This window comes from Pan troglodytes, chromosome X (assembly GCF_028858775.2).
Source record: "Pan troglodytes isolate AG18354 chromosome X, NHGRI_mPanTro3-v2.0_pri, whole genome shotgun sequence".
NCBI classification, from domain to species: Eukaryota; Metazoa; Chordata; class Mammalia; order Primates; family Hominidae; genus Pan; species Pan troglodytes.
The window spans coordinates 105,049,682-105,069,793 of NC_072421.2; the positions used below are offsets into that span (position 1 = coordinate 105,049,682).

Below are 20,112 nucleotides of genomic sequence, written 5' to 3' on the forward strand. Positions count from 1 at the left end.
GAGGTAGCCATTTACATACTGGGATTTGCAGAACACTGAAAGCCCACTGTCCCCTCCCACCTCCTTTATACACTGTCAAATCTTTCTTCCACCCACCTACCACTGCTAAAATTTCTATTGGCCATACCTGCTGGAGTGCCCATTAAAAGGCAAATCTCTGCTTAACGAGGGAGGCTGCCATGAAGTACCCAATCAACCCTCAACATCTTAGGCAGAGTTACTGTGCCAGTTTAGTTTTTGGCCTGGGTGAGAAGTGCAAGTTTGAGTGGCTGTTGGTGGGGGGAGGGTAAAGACCAGACACACGATGCCGCCTTCTCAGGCAGAGCACTGGGTGGGGGCCTCAAATGGCCTGCAGCAACAAATGGAAAGTCCCTGGGGCTTGGAAGGGGAGGGTGCTCCAAAGGCCCCCAAACAAACCTCACCTACTTCACGGTTTTGCTTGAGCTAGCCCTTCTGCCTGTGCACTTTACTCAACCTGCTGCTGAGGCTAAGGTGTTCATTTGGACCCATAATCTGGGGCTCTATCCCAGGAACCATTTTCTGTCCCAGACCATTTTCCCCTCCAGGTTGTCCTACTGTGGCACTGAGCCCCAGATATTTTCAGACCCCACCAGAGAGTCCAATGCATGTTTTCTATTTCCTCCTCCTGCCTCCTCTCCCCACCTCCTCCACCCTTCCTTCTGTGAACGTTGCCTGCCATTCTTGGGCACCAGGATGAGAAGCAGTCGGCCACCACGCTCCTGGTGGGACCCCGTCATGGCATCAGCCATGTTATTGACCTCAAAACCAACCTCACCACTGTGCTGTCCGAGTTCAGCAAGATCAGCAAGATCCAGCTGTTCCGGGAGAACCAGGGCGTGGCCCGGGTGGAGACCAGCATCATGGATGCCAAGGTAAGCCCTGCTTTGAGGGCCTCCTTCTGTTTAGGAACAGGCCTTGGGAATAGAGGAAGAAGTAAACTTGAGAAAGAGAATTGGAGTCTGTTAGGTGAGGTTCAGTAATTCTGAAGTGGTTCAACCCTGGGACTCTTTGGGCTAATATGTCTCTTCTCAGCCCTCTGGGACATGCCATTTTGACCACATAATAAGGTCAGCCAGCACTAAGGAATGCTATGGAGAGTCAGATCAGCCTGAGACAGTTCTTCAGCACAGGGCAGGGAAACTGGAGAACTTGGAGCTACCCCCAGACCACTGCTTCCCATTTTTCTCATATCATAGCACACAGCAAATTATATTCACAGGCCGGCATGGTGGCTCATGCCTGTAATCTCATGCTTTGGGAGGCCAAGGTGGGCAGATAACTTGAGTCCAAGGGGTTTGAGACCAGCCTGGGCAACATGGTGAAACCCTGTCTCTACAAAAAAAATACAAAACTTAGCTGGGCATGGTAGCACACACCTGTGGTCCCAGCTACTCAGGGGACTGAGGTGGGAGGACTGCCTGGGCCAGAGAGGTCAAGGCTGCAGTGAGCTGTGATTGCACCACTACACTCCAGCCTGGGCAACAGAGTGAAACCCTGTCTCAAAAAATAAATAAATAAATAAATAAGAAGTAATAATAAAGAAAAGAAAAAAGAAAAAAAAATTATATTCATGTGGAACATTGGGGTAAATGTAGCAGCCCCACAGACTCTGTCCACCCCAGGTTCTGCCTGGCTGCCCCAGAAACTATAGGAATGAATATCTTGGCCCATCTTCACCCATTCCATGTGCACAGCAGTTGGGGGGCCCTGCCATAGGGACACGCACCTTGAGTCATTGAAGAGAGGGTGTCTGAGCATGTGAACAGAACAGAGGGGGCCTGGGAAGAAGGGGAACATGCAGAGCCTTGTCCTTATTTCACCTCCCAGAGTCCAGCCCTTCCAGAACCTTAGATTCATTCCCATAGATCAACTCCTTCGGACTGGCAAGCAGCTGTCGCCTGTGCAAAGTCTGGCAGTCTTGGTCAGCCACCCCCTCCACAGCTCTCCTGTTTGAATACCAGTGACCACTGTGGGTGGGGGGCAGGCCTGCCTGCCAGCTGGCGGAAGCTCTTAGAGGAGTTGCAACTTTCCTTTCTTAAACGATTTCCCAGGGGGAGATATTGGTAGCAGATTAAGAGGTGGAGTGTTTGCTGTTTCTAAAAGAGAAAATTATTTGCTTTATTTTTGTCTTTGTGAAACCCAGAAAGCTTTAATATGTTGATTTTTCCACCTGTGATTCACAGGATTCCCATTGGTTTAGGAACTGGCTTGGAGCCGATGTTTAATTGGCTTGCGGCTACCTCCTCAACCAATGGTTGCTGCACTCCTCAGATGTTGTTGGGTAAAAAGCCAAATGGACGGGCAGAGAAGGGGGCAGGGAAGACAGGCATGCAGGGGAGATGTGGCTTCCTGAGAAATAAAAGGGGTTTAAAATAGAGACACAGCTTTCCAACTGAGTCTTCTATGTTCTGAGTGATTCTCAACATTGACTACACAATAGAATGTCCTTAAGTGCTTTAAGAAAAAAACTGATGCCTGGGTCCTACTCTCAGAGATTATGATTTCTTTGGTCATGGGTGAAACCCAGGCATCAGGATTTATTTATTTTTTTCAGTTTCCTAGATGACTGTGTAATGCAACCACTTTGAGAATGCACAGGCTTGAGACCTGTATTACCAGAGCTCTGGGAGGAAACAGGCTGAACAGGGGATCAGTGGGTGTTGCCTGAGTGAGGAGCACTATGCTTATTTCTAGGAGTGATCCAGCCACAGTTGTGGGAATGAATGCTGCCCTGGAGAGGCTACATTGTCATTGGGGAGACTAGATTCACAAAGACACATGACCTGCCTTTAAAGCACAATATCAGAACATGTATAGAGCTCTGGAATCAGACAAGGCTCAAATCCCAGCCTTCCTGTGTGACCTTCAGAAAGTGTCTTAACCTCTCTGAATCCCGATTCCCTCAACTGCAAAATGGAATGCCTATCTCAAAAGGTTTTTATCACGATTATTATTATTATTTTTAATTTTAGAGATGGGGGTCTTGCTATGTTGCCCAGGCTTGTCTTGAACTCCTGGGCTCAAGCAGTCCTCCCAAGTCAGCCTCCCAAAGTGCTGGGATTACAGGCATGAGCCACTGCACCCGGCCTGTTGTGAGTATTAAATGAAAAAATGTACATAAAATGTCTTAGCATACTGCCTGGCACACAGTAAGTACTCAATGAATGAGACCTGTTATTTTTTCAAAAGCAAAACATCAGTAAAGAAAAAGTAATATGAAGTAAATGTTACAGACAAGTGTGATGTGGAATATGGAACAAAAGAACAGGAAGGAGTTAATCAGATCTGGCTTCCCACAAGAGGGTGTTTTAAGCTGGATCTTGAAGTGATAGGCATGAATTAGCAGAGAGAAGTGGGATGTGTTCAAAGGCAAGGAGCAAGCACAGAAATAAGCAAGCCATATGTGCAGGTCGATAAGCATAGTTGCTTGGCTGGAGAGGAGAATAACGAGAAAAGAGATTGAAGAGATTGGGGGTGGGCAGAACAAGTTGGTTAAAAGCCTCAAAGGCCAGTCTGTGGAATTTAGATTCAATGTGGTAGAACAGTGAGAATCCACAGTAGGTCTTTGAGCAGAGGGGTGATCAAATAAAAGTTGATTTGGACCAGGGTGCAAGATGGGGGAGAGCAAAGCTAATGTCGAGCTAGGGCAGTGAGGAGGGGATCATGGCACTAGTCCAGGAGTGAAGGGACAAGGGCCTGTGCTGGAGGGACAGCAGTGGTAATGAGAAAAAAAGAGGAGATGTGAAATATGCAAAATCAGTAAGATGTGGGTGCATATTCTCCCCTGCATACCACTCTTGCACAGACAATGCACATGTCTTATTATACCTAGCCCTTCTGCCTACTTCATGGGTCCCAAGTACTCTGAAGAATGGTACTATGTGCCCAGCAAAAGCAAAATGGATGATATTGTAGTGAAAAGAGAAAGGGAAGATTGAGGGAGAAAAAAAGATCAAGGTTTAGATTTGACAGTCATTTAGTATGAACTTGCTGTTGCTGGGAAGCATGCTAAACACAGAATTTATTTTATTTTATTTTATTATTATACTTTAAGTTTTAGGGTACATGTGCACAATGTGCAGGTTTGTTACATATGTATACATGTGCCATGTTGGTGTGCTGCACCCATTAACTCGTCATTTAGCATTAGGTATATCTCCTAATGCTATCCCTCCCCCCTCCCCCCACCCCACAACAGTCCTCCAGAATTTTTTGTTTTTTAAATAAAGAGGCTGGGCACGGTCGCTCATGCCTGTAATCCCAGCATTTTGGGAGGCCAAGGGAGGCAGATCACTTGAGGTCAGGAGTTCGAAACCAGCCTGGCCAACATGGTGAAATCCTGTCTCCACTAAATCTCCACTAAAAATGCAAAAAAAAAAAAAAAAAAAAAATCAGCTGGGCGTGGTGGCACACACCTGTAATCCCAGCTACTTGGGAGGCTGAGGCGGGAGAATTGCTTGAACCTGGGAGGCAGAGGTTGCAGTGAGCCGAGATCATGCCACTGCATCCCAGCCTGGGGGACAAAGTGAGACTCCGTCTCAAAAAAATAGAAAAAAAATTAAAAGACAGAAAAAAACATGGCTTGCTGGGTGCAGTGGCTCATGCCTGTAGTTCCAGAACTTAGGAAGGCACAAGTGAGAGGATAACTTGAGCCCAGGAGTTCAAGACCTGCCTGGGCAATATAGTGAGACCCTGTTCTCCACAAAAATGAAAGAGAGAGAGAGAGAGGGAGAGAGAGAGAGAGAGAGAGAACCATGGCTCCTTGCCTTCAAAAAGCTTACCTAGCTTGTAGGATAGAAATGGACATATACAGCCGTGCACGGTGGCTAATGCCTGTAATCCCAGCACTTTGGGAGGCTGAGGCGGGCAGATCACCTGAGATCAGGAGTTCAAGACCAGCCTGGCCAACATGGCAAAACCCTGTCTCTACTAAAAATACAAAAATTAGCCACGCATCGTGGCGCACGCCTGTAATCCCAGCTATTCTGGAGGCTGAGGCAGGAGAATCCCTTGAACCCAGGAGGTGGAAGTTGGAGTGAGCCAAGATTGTGCCACCGCACTACAGCCTGGGTGACAGAGCAAGACTCCATCTCAAAAAAAAAAAAAAAAAAAAGCACAAATACATGGCACACAGAAGGAAGTGCCATAGGAGAGCTACCAAGAGCATGTTAGGGGAGTACAGGGAAGGACAAAATTCTGGCTAGGGGTATTAAGGAAAGCTTCTTAGAGGTGCTTATATCAGCAATATTTGTGTTTAGTGAGAGGTGGCTCTGGGAAGGAATTGGGAGAGCAGGGTTGGGAAGCTTCTTACTAGAGAATGGCTTCCCTGGGCTCAGTAAGAATCTACCCACCGAGCCAGTGGTGTGCTGGAGCTGGCTCACACAGTGCATCAGAGCCAGCTGGGCACATCTCTCCCCATCTCTTTGTTCAGTGCCATCATGTTAATAGTTTGAAAGCAGCCATGGTGGGTGTATGTACACCAGGGAAATTGGCCAATGCTACAAATTACTACTTGAAAGAACTGGCTGTGGGCTGGGTGCAGTGGCTCACGCCTGTAATCTAGCATTTTGGGAGGCTGAGATGGGTGGATTGTTTGAGGCCAGTAGTTTCAGACCATCTTGGCCAACATGGCGAAACTCTGTCTCTACTAAAAATACAAAAATTAGCTGGGCATGGTGGCTTGCGCCTGTAATCCCAGCTACTCAGGAGGTTGAGGTGGGAGGATGGCTGGAGCCTAGGAGGCAGAGGTTGCAGTGAGCCGTGATCATGCCACTGCACTCCAGCTTGGGTGACAGAGCAAGAGACAGTCAAAGGAAAGAAAGAAAGATGAAAGAAAGAAAGAAAGAGAAAAGAAAAGAAAGGAAGGAAAGAGAGAAAGAAAGAAAGAGAAAGAGAGAGAAAAAGAGAGCGAGGAAGGAAGGAAGGAAGGGAGGGAAGGAAAGGAAAGGAAGGAAGGGAAGGAAGGGAAGGAGGGAGGGAGGGGGGAGCGGGGGAGGGAGGCAGGAAGGAAAGGAAAGAAAGGAAAGAAAGAACTGCTTGTGAAATGTTTACCAGCACACAACTGCATAGGTTACACTGAAGAAGGACTGTCTGAACATCCTTAACAGGGGACATGGAAGTTAGAAACCAGACTTGGCCCATTTCCCCCTAGACAGGCCACTCTGGTCTGGTAATATTCTGTAAGGGTCTGGTGAAATTAAGATGGTTCATTTAAAGTAGTTCTCAGCCCTGACTGCACATTAGAATCATATGTAGAGATTTAAAAACCACTGGATGCCCAGACTCTTCCTCCCAGACCATTTAAAATAAGAATTCTGGGGGGTTGGGGCCCAGGGGTATACAGGTCTTTACCACTTCCAGGTGATTCTAATTTGTATCTGGCCTGAGAACCACTACCTTAAGTGATATTCTGCCTTGCCCCCAAATTGGCTGGCTGTGCCCAATTAGCCTTTCCCAGTGCTGTGGAGGCAAGAACCAAATATACTGATCCCTTGGGTCTCTAGACCATCATCTTTTACCCTTCCCCTCCAGGCCCCTTGATTCCATCCTTTTCCTGTTTTCAGGGATGCTAGAGTGAGCGAAGGCTACCCCAGGGAAAATCCTTTTCCTAGTTGGCATTTCAGAGCGCTAAGTGCCTGTTAGCTCCCAGGGCACCCTGGGAAGGAGATGTAGCTGAAGCATGTCAAATTAATCCCTGCTGTACCTTCTTCTGGCTGGCTCATGCCTCCAACTCCATTCTCCTTTCCTCATGCTACATTTGAAGATGGCCTGGGCATATTAATTAGTTTTCACTCAGCTTACTTGCTCTTAGTGGAGCAAACATGAGGTAGTATTCAAATATCTTTCTTCAAGAGATGGCAGCCTGGGACTGAGGCATACCTGGGCCATTACCATACCCCATTACCACAGAAGCACATAAGGTGGAAAAAGAAATCATCAAAGGAATGTCCCAAGGGATATCTTGTGGCCCAGTATGTGTCCTATTCTCATGTTTGAGCTTTATTTCTCTAGTGATCTCTGTAGGGACAAGCGTTACATTACACGTCATGATCATTAAAATCCTATCTAAAATAAAAAATTGTTTTTGAAGGTTTCTAAGGAACCTGTCCAACCTTTTTGTTTGCCTGCTTTTGATTTCATTTTTACCTGTTGGCAAAAATTTCATTTTTCTCTTGGCAAAAAGTGCATTTGTGTTCCTTTTACTGCGAGCTGCATTTGGCCCATGCTGGGGCCAAGTTGGCTGTCTGGGGATGACAAGGAGAGGCTCCTGATGAGCTGTGCTGTGCTGAGCCAGCTGGGGTTGTGCTTGGCCCTCTCTGTGCACGGGATTTTGCTTTCGTGCTGTTTTATTGCTGGCACTGGGCTATATTGGGGGTAAGAGGGGAAACTGAAGTGGTCAGACAATGAAGTCAATCAGCCATTCTCCCAGCCTCCAGTCAGTAATTCTGTCCATTAGCCAGCCAACCAGCCAGCCAGGCAGCTCAGCGGTCAGAATGTGAGGCTGTTAGGCATTCTGTCTGTCCTGAGCTGGCTTGTCAACCAGGGCATGAGTGAGTCAGACTGCCCTGCAGCCGGCCAGCTCATTAGTCAGCCAGCCATTCAGCCTCTACTTTGGTCAAATGGTCTCACATTATATTTGTCAGCCAATGCTATTTTCTCAAAGCTGTCTCCAGCGTCTGAAACCAAATTAGTCACACACGCACACATTCACACTTACCCACCCACGTACCACTCCAGGACATTCTACGTTTGGGTAGCTCTCTATACGTTTTCCTCAAAGTACTTATCACACCTCGCAATCATATTTATTTGCATGGTTATTTGATTTGGGTTATGTCTTATTTCCTGCTCGATTGTAAGCTCCATGAGGGCAGGAACTAGGTTGGCCTAGTCCTGGAATGAATGGATGCATCTTTCACTTGGTCATGTTCTCCAGGAGGCATCTAGCCAGTTTATGGCAGCTTGTTGGGTGGACAAAGCAGGGCACAGGAGCATTTCAGCCAGAGGGAACAGCATAGGTTAAGGTATGAAGATGTGAAGGAACATGAGGAACTGTATTTGTAATTGCTGGAGTATAAGGTGAGGGACAGTGATGGGAGGGGAGCACCAGTGGAGTTAATGGGAGATATGGTTGGAGATGGAGGTTGGGTCCAGGTCCTGAAGGGCTTTGTATGCCATTGTAAGGCAGTTGGATTTTCTACAGGTGATGAGCTATTGAAGATTTTAAATAACAATGAGACTTGAGCTTTAGAAAGAGCCTTCAGACTTTGGGAGCCTGAGACGGGTGGATCACTGAAAGTCAGGAGTTCGAGACTAGCCTGACCAACATGGTGAAACACCATCTCTACTAAAAATACAAAAATTAGTCAGATGTGGTGGCACACACCTGTAATCCCAGCTACTTGGTAGGCTGAGACAGGAGAATCGCTTGAACCCAGGAGGCAGAGGCTGCAGTGAGCCGAGATTCTGCCATTGCACTCTAGCGTGGGCATCAGAGTGAGACTCTGTCTCAAAAAAAAAAAAAAAAAGCCTTCAGGGTCATTCAGGGTGTCTCATGCCTGTAATCTCAGCACTTTGGGAGGCTGAGGTGGGAGGATCACTTCAGGCCAGGAGTTTGAGACCAGCCTGGAAAACATAGTAAGACCACATCTCCACTACTACTACTACTACTACTACTACTAATAATAATAATAATAATAAAGTAGAAAAGAATCTTCAGGCAACAATATGGAGGTGAAGTGGATTCAAGTGGGTAGAAACTAGAGGGAGAAAGGCCAGTCAAGAGGTTATTGGAGGTTCTTGGGTTAGTGTATCCCAACCTTTTCCATATCATGAGAAATGTCACAATTTATATGACAAAACATACAAACAAATGAGGCATACATATATACCAGATGAGGCAGCTTGTGGCCAAAGGCAATAGGACTGAGAAGCCGAGAGGCTCAGTATCTCAGCACACAGGCCACCCACTCACACGTACCTTGAGGAGTTTTGATCTGGCAGGAAGATTATAAGGTCCTGAAATGAAGCAGTGGCAGTAGGGATGGCCGCGATGTGAAAACACCTGAGGCAAGCCTAGTGAGTCTTGGGCCCTCGTGGTAGCCGCCATTTACACTCAAACCTCTGTATCTGTATATCCTTCTGCCATCAGTGGCAGGGCTACAGTGGCAGCAAGACAGCAAGAAGGGGTATCTGACTCCCTGCCCCCCAAGTTCATTTCCTTTCCATACTTTTTTGTCTTTATTTTGTTGTATGCAAGTTTGGCCATTCTGTTGTGACTGAGAAACATTCATTAACTGGAGGTACGAAAGTCCCTTCTACCCCTTCCTAATAATGACTAAAAAGTAATACCTGTCTCTGGCCCCTTTCTCACTGGAAAGAAAAGCCATTGCTCCTCAAGGTACAAACTGTTCCTTTTTCCTCCCAATGGTATTGCATGAACTCCATAGGAGCATCACTAACTTGTTGCCTTAAAGTTGGGGCAGAGTCCAAATGCCTTATTGTGGCATGCATTGTAATTGAATGTACAACAACTATGAAAGAATTCAAGTTAGTATTTGATCCAACACAAGACTGTGTGGTATAGACATAGCACCATATGATTTCTGCAATAGGAAAAGAATTCAAAGGAGTAGACTGGGCATGTTGATTTTTGAATCTCCAGCATAGAGGTTAAAGCAGACACCCTGATGGAGAAGAATTGAGGGCTGTAGACTGAGCCTAGGATATAGCTAGGGCGAGGAGGTTGCACATGAAGAACCAACCAAAGAGAGAGATGAAGATGGTCAGATTACAGAACCGGAACACAGCTCACAGAAACAGAAGCCAAGAGAAGAATTTCCAAAGAAGGTGATTGCTGTTAGCAAATGTAATAACTTGAGATGTGTGATGAATGAATACAGTTGTTCCTAGCTGAAAAGAAGTTTCACTTCAGCGAGTGCTGTGGCTCATGCCTGTAAATCCCAGCACTTTGGGAGGCCAAGGAGGATCACTTGTGCCCAGGAGTTCAAGACCAACCTGGGCAACATAGTGAGACCCTGTCTCTATTGAAAAAAAAAAAAGGCAAAAAAGAAGTTTCACTTCTAGATCAGGTGGCTAACTATGGCCCATGAGCCAAATCTGACTCACTGCCTGTTTCTGTAAATAAAGTTCTGTTAGAACACAGTCATGCCTATTTGTTTAGTTTACAGATTATCTGTGGCTATTTCCACACTATGTACAATGGCAGAGTTGTTGTGACAGAGCCCGTATGGCCCACAGTGCCTAAAATATTTACTCACTAGCCCTTTATAGAAAATGTGTGTTGACCCCTGGCCTATATGAACTACAAAATATTCAACTCAGGCTCTGTGTTGGAATCCTGGGAAAAAGAAAACCACTGCAACTTTAGCTAACAGCTGAGCTGGTTTGGAATCAGAATTGAGCCCAAGGTAATGGTGATTCAGCCAAGGAAGGCTAATCTAGTTAGTGATCAAGTTCTGTCAGGTCTTCATAATGTCCCTTCCTTTTCACTGGACCAGCCACCACCCTAGTGGAGGCCCTAACCACCTCTCTCCTAGACTGTTGCAGTAGCCTCCTCATTGGTCAGAGAAGGGCCTCATTTCCTCTGCCTAATTCTCCTATTTCTTAATGCCTGGTCTGGGTGACCCACAGCCCCATGGCTCCCTCTTTAGCCAGTCTTCAGTGATCTTTATCTGGAAACCACTGCCCTATTCCAAGGAGAATGTTCCCAAGGCTGACTTCAGTCTGACTCAAACTTGGTCAAGCCACAGTTAAAATTACAATACAGATACTAGGAGGTTTTCTTGAAATAGTGCTGATTTTCTTGAATAGCATTGCCTGGTCTCTGAAGCAGTTAACCAGTTAACCCCAGGACTAATCTGACTGATTTAGAGTTAGGAACAGAAGTCAACAATGTATGCTAGTATTTCCCAAGGTGGGTTAACAACAACAACAACCTTGTTACCATGAGATTTTCTATAAAAATAGATCTTTGTGGTCTAATAAATTCAGAAAACTTAGAATATTAAAGCCTTTCTTTTGAGGTTTCCCAGTGCACAACTATATATTAAAGGGTCTTATGAATTCTCATAGTAAAACTATCTGCATAGTGTTATTTAACCCAATGTCACAAACATATTTGACTAAGGAGCTCTTTTAATAAGCACCAATTAACAATATCTCAAGGACACAGGGAAATAAAGGAAAGGGGATAGAGCATGACTCTTTTTTTTTTTTTTTTAGACGAAGTCTCACTCTGTCACCCAGGTTGGAGTGCAATGGCGCCATCTTGGCTCACTGCAACCTCCACCTCCCTGATTCAAGCAGTTCTCCTGCCTCAGCCTCTGGAGTAGCTGGGATTACTGGCGCCTGCCACCACGCCAGGCTAATTTTTGTATTTTTAGTAGAGACGGGGTTTCACCATGTTGGCCAGGCTGGTCTCGAACCCCTGACCTCAGATGATCCTCCTGCCTCGGCCTCCCAAAGTGCTGGGATTACAGGCATGAGCCACCGCGCCGGGCCGAGCATGATGCTCTGAGCAGAGCTGCAGGCCGGAAAGACTTTGGCCCAAAAGGCAGAGTTACAACTTGATTCCACAGAGATTCCTTCACGTCCAGGGAGGTGTTCTGGGTGTTACAGGGGCATGTGAAGATGAGCAAGACATAGCTCTTGCACCCAAGGGACTTAGAATCGAGGGTGTTCTAGGCCGTTCTGAAGTCTAATCTAAATTCCCAGCTTTACCCCCGCTCTCCCGGCTGGCCTGTGTATCTGCTGAGCCCTGGCAAACACAAATACAGCTACACAGCAGTCACATGAGGTTATATAATTTTAGTCCTTTTCAGCAAAGGTGGTTCATTAAATGTATAATTAAAGGTTGATTTAATTTTGATACCTGGGTAAGAGGTTATTACAAAGAAATTCTCAAATCAGAATAAACTATTTGTCAAGCCATGTGCCTCAATTTTTGGTTCAGACAGTATGGTTCCTTTAACTATGCAAGTCATCTTTTGCTAGCTACCATGCCTCTGAAAATGCATCTGCCTCCCTCCTTCCCATGTCTTCATGTTTCTTCCCTTCTCTTCTGCAGCCTCTGGTGCTGTTGATGGAGTGGCCTGAAGCCACCAACTTTGCCTGCCTGATCGCGGGGTACTGCCGCCTCTTGCTGGATTCCAGGAAGATGGTCTTCTCCAGGCCTGCCAGCCAGCCACTTCCACCTCCAATGATCAAGGCAGGTAGGGCTCAACCTCGGTTGGTTTTTGCTGTGCCAGAGGCCCTTTGGACCCTGAAGACATGGAGGGAAGAGCTTCTCTGCCTTAGTGCTCACCCGGTGCCAACAGTGCCTGATTTGCCAGGAGCCAACACTGTACCACTATATCCTAGCTGGCACAGCCCAGTGGGAAAGACAGCTGGCCTTCACATGTACTTGTTCACAAAGGATACCTGTGACAACATTGTGATTGAGTCAGCCAATGAATGTATTATTAAAATAGCAAACATGATAAATAGAGCCAATTAAATGGTTGCATTGGATCTAAGGCAAACTTAGCGGTGCAGAGATCTAGAGGAAATTTACAGGTGTTCTGGCTCAGTTGAAGTGAAGATGAAAATGAATATAAAGGTCTGATGAAAAGGAGGTGGCTCAAAGAACAGGTACTTCACACATTAGATCTAAGGCTCATGTAGATGCAGTAAGTGCTCCCCAACCCCAGCACCCGGAAATAATGAGTGAAGCTGAGACTGACATCCAGTAGTTTGCTCTCCTCACATGCTGAATACTCTCAACCCACTTGCCCTTGCTGCTTGACTATTTCTTTCTTCAAGGCTGTGGTTTTCTGAGTAGTCATATCACACTTTGGGAGGCCGAGGCAGGCGGATCACTTGAGGTCAGGAGTCTGAGACCAGCCTGGCTAACAAGGTGAAACCCTGTCTCTACTAAAAAAAAAAAAAAAATACAAAAAATACAAAAAATAGGCCAGGCATGGTGGCTCACACCAGTAATCCCAGCACTTTGGGAGGCTGAGGTGGGCGGATCACCTGAGGTCAGGAGTTTGAGACCAGTCTGGCCAACATGGTGAAACCCCATCTCTACTAAAAATACAAAAATTAGCTGGACGTGGTGGTGTGGACCTATAGTCCCAGCTGTTTGGGAGACTGAGGCAGGAGAATCGCTTGAATCTAGAAGGCGGAGGTTGTAGTGAGCTGAGATCACGCCACTGCACTCCAGCCTGGGTGACAGAGTGAGACTGTCTCAAAAAAAAAAAAAAAAAAAAAGAAAAGAAAAAAAAAGCCAAGTGTGGTGGTAGGTCCCTGTAATCCCAGCTACTCGGGAGGCTGAGACAGGAGAATCGCTTGAACCCTGGAGGCAGAGGTTGCAGTGAGCCGAGATCCCGCCATTTTACTTCAGCCTGGGCGACAGAGCAAAACTCCCTCTCAAAAACAAACAAACAAACAGTAGTCAGATCAGATCTCGATCGAGGTGTTTGAGAGCAGACACATACTCCTGATGGATGGCCCAGACCTAGAAGGCTGTGGACACCCCCCACCCATACACATCTTCTCACCTCTTGTCTCTTCATCATGATCATCATGACATGCCTAAGTTTACATCTCATGACATTGTCCATAGGAACTAAATGGCAATGCACCAAACACAGATTTGGGAAAGGATAGGTGGCCCCAAGGCATATGAAGGAGATTCCACATAGAAAAGCAAAGGAGCTGACTTAGGATAGTAAGAAACCAGGGGGCTGAGTTGCTTCAAGTCTCCAGGTGAACAGCTCTGAAGAGGCGGCCATACTAGCAAACCTACAGATGGCCGAATGATGAAAAAGCCAGCATTAGCATTATCACTGTCACTTCTGCTCTTCCTCTCTCTAATCACATCCAAGTAAACTATACCTCCTACTGAACAGGCTAGAGAGGGAGAAAATGAAAAGGGAAGATAAAGTGAAGAACCTGGAGTCCAGCCAAAGACCAAATGTGACAGTGAAGATTATTTGGAGGGAATCCACTTTCAGAAGGCACTGGAGGTGGCTCTGTAGTCCCACCCTACCTAACAAACAGTTTTTTGTCATCCCATCAGCACCCTAGCCAATGCTGGCCCCAAGTATTCCCCTTGCTCTGGGGATAGTGGCACCAAGCACAAGAGGGATATGTGCTTCAGTGCAGCCTCACTGAACACATTCCAACATTCCATGTTGCTTTTCCAAAGGCAAATCTGTTTTCTTGCATTCTCTATGGGCTAGGTGTGGCTTTAGAACACCCCACCCCCCACCACCTTCCTGACTTCTGAGATCCGCCTTGGGCCTGCAGAATGATGGGGGCTCATGTTGCCTCTAGCACAGGGCCTCTGTGTCCATGCGGGAGCCAGATGGACCACTGTGATGTCTCTGTTTTTGCGGTACTTCTCCCTCTTGGGGTAGAAATAATCAGCTTAGGGGCAGAGACCTACAGAAAGTTCTGCTCTTCCTTCCCCATCTCTTCTGGCCAGAAACATGAGAACTTGAACTAGGCATCATCTCCCTAGGTACATGGTTTAAATCTTGGGCCCTGTTACTTAGCTTTTTGAACTGTTAGGTGCTCTTGGTGGGTGGAGTGGGGCAGAGTGAGCCTCACAGCTCTACCTGAGTTCACTGAGCTGCCACTGCCCCAGCAAAGTTCTAGGACTTGGTGTGCACATTTTGTCTCATGGCCGCTAAGAAGGGAAGGGCACAACTGAGGAGACCTCAGCTCAGGTTACAGTGAAGGGATTATCCGTTCCTGATATTGTAGACTTTTAGGACCAAGGTCCGAAGTTGAGATCAGTTTCCTACACCAGCCCTTACTTTCATCCCAGAACAGAAGCCCCAATGCCAACTGTTGTTCCTTAACAAAGGCCAATAGGGAATAGGCATCCTCCCAACCTTATCTGGGCTTTTCCCCCAGGGTCCAAAGCCACAGCCTGGTTAGGTCCTGGTCTCTCAGAAAAGGGAGGAAGAGGTCTGGCCAGCTCTATTCTTGTCCCACAGCAGCTACTGGCTGTCAGCAAGTCCAACTCAGGGCTCAGCCTATTGGGCCTAAAGGATGAAGTTAAACCAGCAACTGGGAAAGTGAAAACATCACCTTCCTTCAAGTCTCAGAAAAAAAAAGGAGAATGGGGATATGGTAGGGAAGGGACTCCCTCTTGGGCTTTATCAGTAGCTTCACCAAAGGTACTACACTTATTCACTTAACAAATCAAGCACTCATCATGTGCCAGGTGCAGAAGAAGCAGCCATGAATAACAGACATAGTCCTTATGATCCTTGCCCTCACATAGCTTACAATCTAGTAGAGGGGAAATACTGACAGATGATTAAAAGGATAAGGCTAATAACGTAAGTACTTTTGCATTTATATATAAGAGATTCAATAGATACAACAGAGCAGCGCCTGGGTTTGAGGGCCCAGAAAGGCTTTGAGCTTAGAGAAAGGTCCAGAAAAATGCCAGTTCTCTATCTGTAATGAGGTTGTGGGCAATCCAAAGGCAGCTACCATTTTTCTGCAGCCCTGAGCTCTCTGTATCCTGGGGTAATCCAGGAAAAAAAGGCTTTGAGGGCCTCAGTTGGAGGAACTCACTCTACGTTTTCTACCACGGTTAGAAAACAGTTTGGTCTGATGAATTGAATATTTTGGTTAATGGCTACTATATATCCCATGAGTGGCTTACCAATTTTCATGTAGTTAAAACCCAGCAAAATGTACAGAGTACTAAAGTAAGACTGAACGTAGTAGACTTGTTTTGGGTGATTCAGAAAGAACATGAGATTCTTGCAAGGCCTCTAGGTCGTCATTATGACCAGTGATTATTGGACTATAGAATAGAGCAGGGCCAAGTACTAGAATGCTGGCTGAGTCAATGTCACACAGACCGTATATTTATATATATAAAAATAAGCTGCATATATTTTCAAACATAACTCCAGTTGAATCACCCTCCTGTTCTTTGCAAGCATTTTTTTCTAGTCAGTCTTCTGAGTGACTGAGTACAGAGGGATAGACTAGGGCAATCCCCTTGGGGAAAGCTGATGAGCAATTTACAACATATTTGCAATATGGGAGGCATACTGTCCTGAACCATCAGCCAGCCGCACCTGGCATTTTACTGGCACTTCTAATCTGCCAGGAGGAGATTTGGGATTCTTCAAGCACATTTTGTCCTCTGATCTGGAAGTCATGGTACCAAGTGGTGGACAGGGCATTACCTGGCCTTGACAGTCTAGTGCTTAGAGATGTTTCCATCTTGCAGAGAGGGAAGCCACCCTTAGAACTCCAGCCTCTGCCTGAGAGGAGTCACCATCTGCTTATTGGGCATGCCACTGGGAGCCACCTTTGATGGCAGCTTATTGCCAGGCTGGCTATCCTGATTGCTCAGCTGTCTCATACGTAGTTAGCACCTGGTACATCCCCAGGACCTGTGGACAATGTCTTGGTGTAGAGAGACATCATGAACTTATAGTTCATACTCCTGGCTGATTGCTCCTCTGGAGCACTTATTCCCTAAGTCTCAGAGGCCTGGATGGAGGGTAATTAAATAATATTTCTCCAACTGACCCAGAGTTCCCTAGATACAGTAAAGCCCAGTAAGTCCTGAACCAACCCCACTCATTGATTCTGTATTTAAAGCGGCAACATGGTCTATGGAAAATTGCAAGAGAGATCTGAAGTCACAGAGACTTGGGTTCCAGTCCCTGTTTTGCCATATCTTAGCTATGGGATCATAACTAAATGCCAGAAACTTAGTCTCAGTTTCCTCATATGTAAAATGAGGATAATACTATTACCTACCTCATGAGGAATTTGACAGGATTGTGTGAGATAAACCACCTAAAGTCCCTTCACAATACAGAGTACCCTTTTTTGCTCTGTTTGTTTGTTTGTGTTTGTTTGTTTGTTGAGACAGAGTCTCACTGTTGTTGCCCAAGCTAGAGTGCAGTGTCATGATCTCAGCTCATTGCAACCTCTGCCTCCTGGGTTCAAGCTATACTCCTGCCTCAGCCCCCTGAGTAGCTGGGATTACAGGTGGCCGCCACCATGCCCGACTAATTTTTTGATATTTTTGGTAGAGACAGGGTTTCACCATGTTGGCCAGGCTGGTCTCAAACTCCTGACCTCAGGTGATCCGCCCACCTTGGCCTCCCAAAGTGCTGGGATTACAGGCATGAGCCACCACGCCCAGCCTTTTGCTGTTTTTTCAAAGACTGAGAGTTCATCATGTGCCCAGAGCTGTGCTTTAAAAAAAAAAAAAAACAGCTTTGTTTAGATATAATTTTGAAGCCATAAAATTCACCCATTTGAAGTGCACAATACAATTTTGTTTAATATATTTAATATATTCACAGGGTTATACAGCCATTATCACAATCTAATTTTAGAACATTTTTTGCCCCTCCCAAAACAAACTCTGTACCCATTAGCGGTCACTCCCTATTTCCCTCCTAATCACCTCCCAGCCCTAAGCAACCATTGGTCTACTTTCAGTCTATAGCTTTGCCTATGCTGGACATTTTGTGTAAATGGAATAATAAAATATATGGTCTTTTGTCACTTGCTTTTTTCACCTAGCATGTTTTCATGGGTCATTCATGTTGCAGCATGCACCAGTACTTCATTCCTCTTTATTGATGAATAACATTCTATTGTATGGATATACCACATTTCTTTATCCATTCATCAGTTGATAGACATTTGTTTTTTTCCCACCTTTTGACTATTATGAATAATGTTGTTATAAACATTCATGTTTATATGGGGACAGTTTTTATGGGGACATATGTTTTCCTTTCTCTCCAGTATATACCTAGGAATGGAATTACTGGTCAAATGGTAACTCCATGTTTAACTTTTAGAGGAACTGCCGAATTGTTTTTTAAAGAGACTGTACCATTTTTCACTTCCATCAGCAATATTGGAGGGTTAAATTTTAACCGTATCTTCACCAACACTTGTTACTGTCCATCTTTTTTTTTTTTTTGGAGACAGAATCTCACTCCATCACCCAGAATGGAGTGCATGTGCACAATCTCAGCTCACTGCGACCTCTGCCTCCTGGGTTCAAGCAATTCTCCTGCCTCAGCCTTCTGAGTAGCTGGGACTACAGGCATGTGCCACCACACCTGGCTAATTTTTTTGTGTTTTTAGTAGAGATGGGGTTTTGCCATGTTGGCCAGGCTGGCCTTGAACTCCTGACCTCAAGTGACCCACCCGCCTTGACCTCCCAAAGTGCTGGGATTATAGGCGTGAGCCACCACACCTGGCCATCTTTTCATTTATGTCTGTCATAGTGTGTGTGAAGTGGTAGCTCATTATGTTTACGATTTACAGTTTCCTGATGGCTAATGATGTTGAACATCTTTTCATGGGCTTATTGGCCACTTGTATATCTTCTTTGGTGAAATATCTATTCAAATCATTTGTCCATTTTTTAATTGAGCTATTTCACCATAAATGTGAGAGGTTATTTGTGAACTCTCAATTCTACTGCCTTGATCTATACGTCTATCCTTATGCCACCACTTTATGGTCTTGATCACTATGGCTTTGTAATGAATTTTGAAATCAGAAAGTGTGAGTCATCCTACTTTGTACTTCTTTTTCAAGACTGTTTTGGTTATTCTGGGTCTCTTGTGATTCTATATTAATTCTTGAATTAGCTGTCAATTTTGACAAAGTCAGCTGGGATTTTAATAGAGACTATGTTGAATCTATAGATCAATTTGGAAAGTACTATCATTATAACAATATTGATTGAGTCTTCCAATCCATGAGCAGAGAATATATTCCAATTATTTATCTCCTTTAATTTCTTTCATAAATGTTGTATAGTTTTCAGTGTACAAATTTTGCACGTCTTTTTTTTTCTTTTTCTCTTTTTTTCTTTTTCTTTTAAGTTCCGGGATACATGTGCAGAATGTGCAGGTTTGCTACATAGGTATACATGTGCCATGGTGGTTTGCTGCTCCTATTCACCCGTCCTCTGAGTTCCCTCCCCTCGCCCCCCCACCCCCAACAGGCCCAGGTGTGTGTTGTTACCCACCCTGTGTCCATATTTTCTCATTGTTCAACTCCCATTTATGAGTAAGAACATGCGATGTTTGGTTTTCTGTTCCTCTGTTAGTTTGCTGAAGATGATGGCTTCCAGCTTCATCCATGTCCCTGCAAAGGACATGATCTCATTCCTTTTTATGGATGCATAGTATCCCATGGTGTGTATGTACCACATTTTCATTATCCAGTTTATCACTGATGGGCATTTGGGTTGGTTCCATGACTTTGCTATTGTAAATAGTGCTGCAATAAACATATGTGTGCATGTGTCTTTATAGTAGAATGATTTATATTCCTTTGGGTATATACCCAGTAATGGGATTGCTGAGTCAAATGGTATTTCTGGTTCTAGATCCTTGAGGAATCACCGTACTGTCTTCCACAATGTTTGAACTAATTTACACTCCCACCAACAGTGTAAAAGCATTCCTATTTCTCCACAGCCTCACTAGCATTTATTGTTTCCTGACTTTTTAATAATCGCCATTCTGACTGGCAAGACATGGTATCTTATTGTGGTTTTGATTTGCATTTCTCTAATGATCAATGATGTTGAGCATTTTTTTCTTTTTCTTTCTTTCTTTTTTTTTTTTTTGAGACAGAGTCTCACTCTGTTGCCCAGGCTGGAGTACAGTGGCATGATCTCGGCTTACTGCAACCTCCGCCTCCTGAGTTCAAGCAATTCTCTTGCCTCAGCCTCCCGAGTAGCTGCAACTACAGGCGCCTGCCACCATGCCCAGCTAATTTTTGTATTTTTAGTAGAGATGGGGTTTCACCATGTTGACCAGGCTGGTCTCGAATTCCTGACCTCAGGTGATCCACCTGCCTTGGCCTCCCAAAGTGCTCGGATTACAGGTGTGAGGCACCACGCCTGGCCCTGTTTTGTTTTTGTTGTTGTTGTTGTTGTTGTTGAGCATTTTTTCATATGTTCGTTGGCCGCATAAATGTCTTCTTTTGAGAAGTGTCTGTTCATATTTTTTGCCCACTTTTTTATGGGATTGTTTGTTTTTTTTCCTTGTAAATTTG

The 20,112-nt window shown here is 45.3% G+C and overlaps 1 protein-coding gene across 3 annotated transcripts in view; it reads left to right on the forward strand.

The window, feature by feature from the left end:
* FRMPD3 (FERM and PDZ domain containing 3) overlaps positions 1-20,112 on the forward strand; it is a 154,248-nt gene that overhangs the window by 114,082 nt on the left and 20,054 nt on the right. For all 3 annotated transcript variants that reach the window (XM_063804765.1, XM_054676467.2, XM_024353017.3), the window contains 2 exons: positions 714-893; positions 12,110-12,254. In XM_063804765.1, the coding sequence (XP_063660835.1) occupies positions 714-893; positions 12,110-12,254 (325 nt within the window). The remainder of the gene's footprint in view (positions 1-713; positions 894-12,109; positions 12,255-20,112) is intronic.